The 10843-nt window shown below is 39.0% G+C and overlaps 1 protein-coding gene across 3 annotated transcripts; it reads right to left on the bottom strand.

Annotated features, from left to right (window-relative positions):
• Window positions 1-1082: 1082 nt before the first annotated feature.
• Window positions 1083-7784, bottom strand: inpp5kb (inositol polyphosphate-5-phosphatase Kb). Of its 3 annotated transcripts, XM_085419605.1 has the most exons (14): window positions 7057-7784; window positions 6585-6689; window positions 6267-6375; window positions 5776-5892; window positions 5288-5463; window positions 5082-5193; window positions 4900-5009; window positions 4781-4807; window positions 4498-4605; window positions 3662-3875; window positions 3442-3579; window positions 3257-3340; window positions 3065-3169; window positions 1083-2848 (listed from the first exon to the last, which is right to left on the bottom strand). In XM_085419605.1, the coding sequence occupies exons 1-14, from the start codon at window positions 7275-7277 to the stop codon at window positions 2780-2782; spliced, it is 1695 nt and encodes a 564-aa protein (XP_085275731.1). In that variant the 5' UTR covers window positions 7278-7784; the 3' UTR covers window positions 1083-2779. The 3 variants fall into 3 exon arrangements, with proteins under 3 accessions (XP_085275731.1, XP_085275732.1, XP_085275733.1); XM_085419606.1 differs by lacking the exon at window positions 4498-4605 and having other exon boundaries at window positions 1084-2848; window positions 7057-7782; XM_085419607.1 differs by lacking the exons at window positions 4498-4605; window positions 4781-4807 and having other exon boundaries at window positions 1084-2848; window positions 7057-7781.
• Window positions 7785-10843: the final 3059 nt, after the last annotated feature.

Below are 10843 nucleotides of genomic sequence, written 5' to 3' on the forward strand. Positions count from 1 at the left end.
TTAAGAGAGATATGGGTGTTTCAGTTTTTCAGTACCAAACTATGTGAATTAGTGTAACTTATAGTTGGAAAAGTGTATCAGTATAATTCAGCTGGTGAGGCACATTATTATTATTATTATTATTATTATTATTATTATTATTATTATTATTATTATTATTATTATTATTATTATTATTATTACTAATAATAATATATTTATGATGTGACTCTTCTGTATCCAAAGTTGTGCTGCTGGATTGAGATCTGGTGGCTGTGGAGGCCTTTTGAGTACACTGAACTCATCATCAAGTTCAAGAAACCAGTCTGACTTTCCAATTTTGGTCAGGCTGTGCAAACTGCAGCTTTAGTTTTCCAGTGTGGTCTTCTGCTGCTGTAGCCTGTCTGTTTCAAGATTTGACGTGTGTTCAGAGATGCTATTATGTATACATTGGTTTTAACTAGGGTTTGTTGTTTTTTTTTTTTAATTACTAGTTTCTGGTCATTCTCCTCTGACATCTGGCATCAACAAGACATTTTCACACAAACAATTGCTGCTCACTGGATATTTTCTCTTGTCTGGACCATTTTCTGTAAACCCTAGAGAAGGTTTTGTGGGAAAATTGCACTAGATAAATATTTTTGGACAGACTATCAGCAAGTCTTGCACCAACAATCATGCCACATTCGAAGTCACTTAAATCACCTTTCCTCTCCATTCTGATGATCAGTTTGAAATTCAAAAGGCTATCTTGATTAATTCCACATGCCTAAATGCACTGAGTTGCTGCCTTGTGATTGGCTTATTAGATACTAAGAGAAACTTAGCAGAGCTTATCCAATTTTACTACCTATGATGTATATATAAAATCTTTAATAACACTCAGATGGCATAAATGGGTATCCTACAGTTCTATATGTTATCTATCAATGCAGAGAGTAGACAGTTCCATGTTTTCTTTGGAGTACACTCGGGACAATATCACCATAATCAGTGTTGTGCTTATTACTATTGCTTTGTTGGTTAAAGCAAATTTGACTTTGCATATGAGTTAGTGCAAAATAATGCGATCACTCTCAGATTACAAGCCTCCAGGCCTTTAATCACTGATAATTAAAGTGACCCACTGCCCATCTTTTTTCACTGATTAGTCACACACCCATATCCTGAAAACATACTGGATCTTTTTAAATAAACAAATTCACAAAAAATATTTAGTTTGTCTTGCAGTATATTTTTAGTGTGCTGATACGATTCATGTATGCAGTGTGGGAGATATAACATATTTTCATCAAGAGGAAAACAGACAACCTGCATTTACATTTTAAAGATAATCCACTGCGATGACACATACATTTTCCCAGGATGATATTTTTCTGTGTCATGTTTAGGGATGGGTACCGGTTCTGACATAAACGGTAGTAACCAGACCGAAAAGCAGCGCACATTTCGGTGCTTTATATGCAAACTCAACAGCCTGCAACAAGTGCTTTAAGCTGATACTGTGATACTGTCAAAGAAGGTAACACCTCAAATCCGATGAAACACCTGGCGACGCATAGCGTTTTTTTTTTAAAAGGTGAGAAATGCACTGTATTTGATAGCTTGCTGAGAGACCTCACACCGTGCACATCTACTGCGGGTGGGTTGCTAGTTATCGGACCCGGAGTTAGCAACATCCCCCAAAAACCCGAAGAATAGAGTCCTGGCCCCTAGCCCTGCCAGTGTAGCAGAAATGATGATGGATGATGATGCAGCAGCAGCAGCAGCCGTTCTTCTCTGCGTGAGTAGCTTAATGTTGTTTGTGTGTAATTTACGTTGAGTAGGTTAACCACGTTATTACATTAATGCATGTAAGGTGAACTAGCAAACATCATCATAGCTACATGCGGCTGTCTCCTTGTTTGATGGCAGATACTCCCTTCACCCTGGACAAAAAGGCTAAAATGACCAAAGAAAAAGTGGAAAACAGTTAAACATGAGAGGTTTTTAGACAAAGTTTGTGTTTTTTCCATTGTTTAAGCACTGCTTCCAGCCAAGAGTGATACCATAAATCCCCTATAGCTGCAGAAAAGACTAACATTGTTATCTTTTTACAAAAAAACAGCTGAACATGGGAGGTTTTGGACCAATTTTGTGTTCTCCATTCTTTAAGCACCGGTTTGAGCACCGTTTAAGCACCGGCACCGTTTCAAAAGTACCGGTTTGGCACCGGTATCGGATAAAACCTAAACGATACCCATCCCTAGTCATGTTCCTCTCTAAGATTCTCATATTCAACAGTTTCTGCAGACAACCCATTGCAAGAAATTTCAGTTGCAGGGTGCATGTTTCTTCACTGAGACAGCACATATAAAACAAAAGAGCACACTCTTCTACACAATGATGTTTTCCACCTTTTGTATTAATCTGCACTGGCTACTATGAGCTGCCAAAACAAAAAACTTTGAAACAAAACTCAAATGCAGTTTCTGTTTTCAAGCTGCTGTGCAGTTTGACATGTGTTCTCCGTATATCTGCTCTAACAGGGTCTGTGGATAGACTGAGGCTACTCATTAAAGTTTTTTTTTTTTATTAGAGATCTTGTTTCAGCAAGAGTGAGCCTGAACCTTAAAGGCAAAGTAGGAAATAACAAACTGGAGTTAACATGATGACAAATTGTGGGGGCCAACATGAATGACAGAGTCTGCTCATCCAGTAGATTAAGGAGTTAACCTTGGGGCAATTTTATAGCCTGATTTAGATCTGTGTGACTTTGCAGCGGAGAGGAATAAGACGTGGCACTGCAGAGAATCTGTTCTTATTTGTTGACTCCATTGATATCCTCGGGAACCAGGCCTTCCATGACAGCACGCTTAGACTCCAGGATCTGTAAGAACCAAAGAGAGAGCAAAATAAAGCACACTGCCATGCTTGCTTCCTTCTCCAAACACAGCATGCACTCAGTAATCTCTTATGTAGGTACACCTGTATTAACAAAATTCTACATTTAAATAGTCTTTCGTGGATGCATTAAATTGTATGTTTAAGAGTTTAAAAAAAATATCTAACTATAAAACTACAGATATGATAGTGAAGCAGTTACCTGGAAGCTATCACTGAGGCCAGTGATGCTTTGCATGTTTGTGCTGTAGTACCCCAAAACGTACTGTCCACCTAACAGAGGAATCTGACCTTTATCCACAGAAATCTGCAACAACACATATGTGCATGTTAATGAATAATGCATTCATAAAGAATCTGTTAATATGACATAAACGCTGCACTTCTACTTTACCTGTATGACTTCATTTATCTCTGGCAGTTCATTTTCTCGAACCCAAACAAAGGTTTCATAGTCAGACGCAGTCTTAAATCCCACCTGAAGCGTAAGACAGTCAGTCCAAATCCACACAATTATAATATATAAGGTTTAAATGATTTATTTATTGATTTTTGTTGTTTTTACATGAGTCCTAGTACCTTGTACAGGCCAATCCAGTCCCACGTAGAAGACATAAAGTCCTCCAGGACAGAGTAGGTCAAAAGTGCATCCTGGCCTGCGCTCCATATGCCCACAGGAGACACTCGCACCAGTGGTGTGTCAAAGACTTTTCTCAGCTGCGGGAAAGATAAGAGAAAAGAAAATATTTTTAAAGAACATTTGAAAAAGCAGAGGTCTATGCAGTGCATCTGCTCTCACCTCCAGGCTGAAGGTTGCAATGACAGGCTTGTGGTCACTGACTCCATAGCTCATGTCACTGGTGTATTTATCCTGGGTGACCAGGACTGGATACTCATCCTGTTCTTCATCTGTGGAAGTTGATGCCTTCTCATCATCTTCCTCTGATGGCAGGGGCTTGGGTTTGATGCGCCAGAGGATCCGGTCTGTCCATGCCGGCTTCCTCTTCTTTCCACTGAGAATAGAATAGAAGAACAGAATAAAATAGTTCTTTATTGTCATTGTATATCTACATCGAAATTATGGGTGCGCCACGCCGAGCATAATGAACATGGCTGTTGATTTTACAACTTCTATCTAAAAAAATTTTTTTTCTCTATTGCTTACCCTTTAACACATTTACATTTGTCTATCCATACAAATCTACATACTAATTCTTATGAAAAAACAAGTGCTGTTAAAGAATGCAAACCAAACACATACACATGCAGTACAAGGCTATACCTATAGTGTAGCATGCGTATGAGAAATGATGTAGGTTACATGCTAAGTAGCAGATAGTACCATTAACAGGGTATTACAGCTTATGCACACACTAATTTGCTGTGAAAAGCAAAATGTGGATTACACCGGAACAAAAAGAGGAAGGAGTGCAAACAGTGGGGTGCTGGGTGCAGAAGGGAGTTCTGGTCTAATGAATATGCAGAACATGTCTGCCATTTATCAGTCATATTATGCTTACAAAACCCATTTGAATCCTGTTGCTTATGCCAGTGTCTCCATACACTTTGTGAATGTGGGTTATATCTAAGTAACCCTCAAGGTGCCTATCCTATACACAGGACCGAGACACCCACCTAGGCAGATCTAGCATCCAGAACCAGGTCCCCAACCATTCAGAGAGGAGCACCCAGGTGAGAGACGTGAGGAGCAAGAAGAGGGTGGTGCCACAGAGCTGCAGGGGCCTTGTTTGTGTCAAGAATGGATATGAGTCGGAGAAAGAGCTGCTACCTTGTTCATCTATAAATCAGGTTTATAGATGCCATGGCTGCTTTGAGCTTCCATTTGCTACAACTAAAGATGTGGTGGCAAAAGCTGATAAAGGAATGTGGGGGATGCAAAACACAAAATAATTCTTACTTTAAACCCAACCATGTCTTTGGAGTGCTGTGCAAAATTAAAATGGAAACGAAGACACAAATAAGGCTTACAAAATTTGCCGATCATGTGTGTATAATACAGATTTTTTAGCATGTTACCTGGTGTCATAGGTGTCGGAGTTACGGTCAAACTTGTAGGTGGGTTTAAAATTTAACGGTCCCTCCTCAAATTCCTGCAGGAAAGCTTCCTTCTTCTTCATCATGATGAGCTGCAGGAAAATGAAAATAATGAGCAAGTGTGTGTTATTATGTGTGTGTGTGTCCTCACACTAGTACAATACCTGGTCTTTGCCCCACAGCAAATTTAGCCGGCCGCTGTTGATGGATGAGCGGAGAAAGTGCAAACCGTGATCTGCGATGCGGAAGTTCAGATCACCAAACCAGAACACCACCCTGTGAAAAAGCCGCAGAGCCACATTTTACTTGCACAGCAGCCCATGTTGCGTATATGCATAGTATTTGTGTGCCTCTGTGAAGGAATCCTGACTTGTGGTCCCGGATTTGTGGGGTGTCATAGATGTCAAAGTCTTGCGTCTCCAGTATGTACTCAAACTCGTCAACGCGCTGCAAAGCGTTGTTCATGTGAGCAGCTAGGTGGCAGTTGAGGAAGCAAATCATGTGTCCATAGAAGGAAAAGCGCACAGACACTCCTCCTTTGTTACCCTAACACAGACACACACGGGAGAACAAATACAGTCTGTGAAGAAGACTAATTATAAAAAAAGTATCTCTTTTAACTTGGATTATGGATTAGACACAAGTTTTCTATCCCAGTGTTCTGACTGCTTTCAGTGTTCTTTGTTTGTGATTTCTTTCTGTCAAAGCTGCTGCACATTTCACTAAACAAACACAATGGACCTTTCATGGTGCGTTTAAACCCTACAGCATCTGATGCCAATGGGATTCCTGGTGTGCACACAGTGTGGTTGTCTACAAGGTTCAGGGATAACCAGAGCTCCCATTCTAATTTCCTACCCAGTAGCCAAACACGCCGGTCCGAGTGTAGGTGGTCTGGATGTTTCTGATGTAGGGAAGATGAATCTGTTTGGCAAACAGCAGCAACAGCAAACCCTGCATCCTCACTGACGTGACCTAGACACAGATGGAGACAGTAAGATTGTATTAAAGTCAAAGTCAAAGTCCAAATTATTTATATAGCACATTTAAAACAACAACTGTTGACCAAGGTGCTGTACAATTAGGATAATTAAAAGAAATAAAAACATAGGGAGATACGATAAGAGTTAAGAAAAAGAATCATAAAATTATTAAATGTTGTAGATTATGCAGCGTTTCTTTTCTTTTTCTTTTCCTCTTTGAATCTCAAACAGTTTAACTGCAACAGCATAAAAATGTATGTAATAATATATTTTATGTCTCTTTTATGGATGAAAGAAAAATACAGGAGACTAAAGAGACACATGAAGACAAATATTTCTCCTTTTCCTTCTTTTGTCTTCTCCGACCTTGACAAAGCCTCTGGGTGCCAGTGAGTTCGTGAAGACATGGCTCCAGGAGTCTTCTGATATCAGATCTGTGATGAACCTCACTGGGGTGGCGTTTACCTCCTGAAGGCTAACACACAGAAAAATAAAAAGAGACAAGTAATGACAGCCTAATGTCTTTGATTCCACTCCTGTGATTCATTATGAATATATATATATATATATATATATATATATATATATATATATATATATATATATATATATATATATATATATATATATAAATAGATTATTAGCAACATTTGAAACTCAACTGTCAAAAATGTTATTTCTTACCCAATCACATAGAGATCTGGAGGCGGCTGGGCATCTAGTTGGAGCAAAGAGGTGGCATCTTCAGAAGGCTCTGCTGTGGCCACATTCCAGGTCACAATGTGGATCCTTGTGAGAAAAAACTCCCAAATATTATTTACAACGCTACAAAGCTATACACTGTGCATGCTCAACAGTTTGTGTCCTCAAAAAGAGCAACACTTATACCATAAAAATACAAAAAAAAAACAAACCTTGATAACATTTACTTTTCCAAAATACACACTTTTGTAATCTTACAAGTTAAGTGGAACCCACTAAGAACCACAGATATTATTTTCACAAATACCACTTTAAGAGCCTATTGATCATTTCTGCACTTTTTGATATGAACTATATTAGTTGCTATGGTATGCCTGTTTCTTCATGATAAATCAAAGTTTGAAGTGATTTTTCTTTTACAAGCTTTTTAAAAGCCCAAAGTGTTAAAGTCAACCTGAATGCATCTGTGGGAATGAAGCGTCCACAGAGCTGAAATGCTTCTTCCAGCGTGCGTGACACCTCTTCACTGGCTTCGTCGTCAGAGCTCATGTCCTCGATGCAGGTCAGCAGCTGGGACAAACGCTGGCGAAGAACCGTCTTCGACTTTGAGCCCTGAGATGCCGAGCTGCTCGTGCTGTCCGAGCGCACACGTGGACTGTCTGTTAAAAGTTCCATCTTTGAAGTTATGCCTTAAAAAAGGGTCTTCCCAGTGTATGTGACGTAGTAAAGTTCAGGAGGTTCTTCAGTGCACAGCAGTATTGAAAGTAACTACTTAAAATAAACATAAAGAAAGAGGGAAAATCCTACGGAAGACAGACCTTTGGCTTGACTTCTCCTCAGACTTCTGTGGTTGGGATAGTTGTAGCCATCTGATGCGAGAGGCCACCGGTCCCTTTGTCCACTCGACTGAGAGTAATATGAACTGATTCCTAGTTAGTCAAATCTCTCTCTGCATGTGCTTCAGGCAGTTCTTCTTTAAAGTCCTCCAAAATAGCCAAGTTGAACAACTGAAACGCCGAGGGTGAAGGTTGCTGGTGGAGTCCTTTCTCTGGCAGAGTCTTGTGTGATCTGGCTCCGATGGAGCAGCGACTGACAAAGCAGTAGGGTTGACTCGGGAAAGCAGGCAAGAGTGAGTCAGATTTGGAGTATAATCGCAGGCAGGAGACAGGCATGTGAACTTGTGCGTGTGTTTTGCTGTGAGTGTGTGCAGCCAAAGAAAGTGTAAGAGGAGGCTGATCCTCCATCAGTATTGCTGCAAGACCTGGGCAAACCTTCAGCTTTTCTAAGAGGTTTATCACCGCTATTCTTCATCAGCGGAGCACATAGAACAATGCATGTGACCCACAATTACACCCATGCACTGGTGACGAGAGAAAATATCAGCTTTGGCTTCTTCTGGCGTAAATCTGGGCTCTTATTATATAGACAAAAGGTTATCTTTGTAAACTGGATAGAGGTCGGAGAGGAGTTACAAGCAGCTTTAGACTGACACACAGTTTTATGACAAAAACGCAAATCATTCTGATTATCAAGTGTTACAGCACACCTAATAGATGTGGAGCAAATTAAGCAATCATTAAGCAATCTGCAGCTGCGGCGCTTTTTGCCTAATACTTAAATGGATTAAAGATTTAAAAAGTGAGATAATTATTTAATTCCTAAAATTTTAACATCTAATTAGCCACTAAAACACTTTTCTTTGCAAAACGACTCGATTAGAAACCACTGGATATTTCCTTACACAGGACTTAAAATGATCCTGAACTAGACAAACAAGTTTTTACTTTTCTGAAGCTAAAAGTGAAACTCAATTTGCTATTAAATTCTAAAAAATAACATGCTGATTGTTGTGTGTTACTGAATAAGTGTATGTAGCTGAATGGTTTATTAATGGCTGTAAAGCAAAAATAATAAAATATTTGGATGCCTGTGGAAAATACGAAGAAATGGGGACAGGAATAAAGAAAAGTATCCTTGGTGTCCCAATCCTCCCTTTCAGTTCATGTAACAGTGTCACATGCAAAGACTTAGGGCAAATTCTTTAGCAAGCAGAGGTGTTAAGTAGATAATCAAGGGGCCCACTGGTCAGAAATGATGAATAGAATACTATTTAAGTTTTCTCGCAGATCTATTAATACTCAGATCCAGCAGCCACAAGTTACTTATAAAGATTATGAAACTGATTATGAAATGCAAGCTGGGAGGGTTACTTTCTTTTGTTTTACTATCTCTACATGTGATCTGTGCTTTCCCTCACATTTATTTCCATCTCTGACTTTGTTCCTACCTACTTTGTATCCTTTCATTTACATTAGGAGACAAAGACAGAATTGTGCTGGTCTTACCTGCACTTGTCTGTTCCACCCCTGCCGGTGTTCATTTTCTCCCCTGTAGGCACACATACACACAGGCTTGGGAAAAATGTAAGCAAATAGAAATGCCATACGCTTTATCCTTACTACATTCAGTTTGCTGGGAGCATAGACCAGAGCCGGGCAAAAATAACTAAACAGACAAAGCCAAACCTGACAGGGATGCCCCGGAGTCATTTCTCAAATTGCTTTTTAATCACGTCTAATCATGGTTAGCCTCGGCCGTGTTAAAGTGACAGTGCCCTGAAGATCACATGTAAACACAGGAAGACTTGAGAGTCATTTTTTGGACATATTTTAAATAAAACTTTATCAAAAATGCTGTAGAAATTATTTGACTTTTTAAAGCTAATTATAAATAGTGGGTGCAATGCATATTTGTTGCCGTTGGCTGCTCTGGCCTTTGAACTAGTTTTAAAGTAAGTAAAGAAAACAACAACAATGTCCTGGACTTGTGACTAGACTGTAACAGCAACACCTTGTCCTGTTTGTGTCAAAATTGTCTAATAACTGTGGCTTTGTTATGATAGCTTAGATTATTTGTTTTTCTGGGTTTCTTCCTCACCACCAACCCTTGCTGATGGCTGTGATTGGACACATTAAAATTAAATTCAACTGAATTTCATTTGGCCACCTGGGGGCAACAATGTGCACAACAAGCTGCACGCTAACATATTTGTTATGGCTAACACTCTTTTAGCAAAGTAGTTGATGGTAGTTCATATAGATATAGATATTAGTCTACTGTTAAACTGGCAATATGACTACCCACATAACATATGTAAGTCCAGTGTCTTTACATTTTATCTCTTTTATTGTTGTTGTGCTCTTAATTTAGATCCACAGCAAAATATGTAATTTCTTACCTAGCTAACTGTTTAGAACATTAGCCAAATTAGCTAGTGAGGTCAATTTCATCGTATATCAGTGTAGATATTAACCACAATAACAACTTGTCACAATATAATAATCAAGGCTATGACAATATGCAAATTTTTATCAAAGAAGAAAAAAATACAATTTAAAAGGCAGAAATTATTTAATTTAGTCTTCTATTCTAGTGTCAACTTTTGTTATCGATATTATTTAATTTTAATTATGCATCAATTAAGTTAGTTGTTTTTCACTGACAAGTTTTTTGTTCTTTATAACAATGTTACTAACTTCTGTTTTCTTTACCCTTATTATAAGCCCCTCCTTGAAAAAGTAACGAAGTCCTAACTTTGGTATTTTAAATTGACCAGTGATTGCAAGAGAAACAGATTGTTGTGCCGTATTCATACTTGCCAACTGCTAGTGTGCTGTAACAAAAACCCAAAAAACAAAAAACCCCACGCAAACAAGTTACTGAGATCGTTTTGCCTTATGAGAACAAAAGCATCCCTCTGTCTAACTAAACCATTACCTTTGTCTGTGTGTCTGTCTTGTGGTATCCGGAAAAGCAGTAGACGCTGTGTGCACAGATGACAGAGATGTCCAAAGGGAATCTGTTTTCCTGTGGTGAGGCTGGTTTAACTGTTTGATACTGTTTTTGGTTTCCTCACTTTGTTCTCAGCTGCTCCCCTCCTGGGTGCAAATTCCCACACACAGCCCACGCTGGACTTAAGCGTAACATCGGATCAAGCTATTATCCCAGGTTGGTTAACAACCCAGTGAGAAAGTGTTTATGAATAGACATGTCTGTTTATTGACATGGCATTTGCTTCACTAAAGCCTGCTTTGTATGAAACAATCCTTCATTTTCTTAACAGTATGGAATGTGAAAGGTGCTCTGCATTACACATTAAAATGCTACTTTATAAGGATTTTATTGACTGCGTAATGCTTTAATTACGGGGATTCATTCTGTTATTTTTGTGGTCTTGCAGG

The sequence above is a fragment of the Rhamphochromis longiceps genome, linkage group LG10 (genome assembly GCF_057381845.1).
Source record: "Rhamphochromis longiceps isolate RC_006_pf linkage group LG10, R_longiceps_female_GT1.1, whole genome shotgun sequence".
Taxonomy (NCBI): domain Eukaryota; kingdom Metazoa; phylum Chordata; class Actinopteri; order Cichliformes; family Cichlidae; genus Rhamphochromis; species Rhamphochromis longiceps.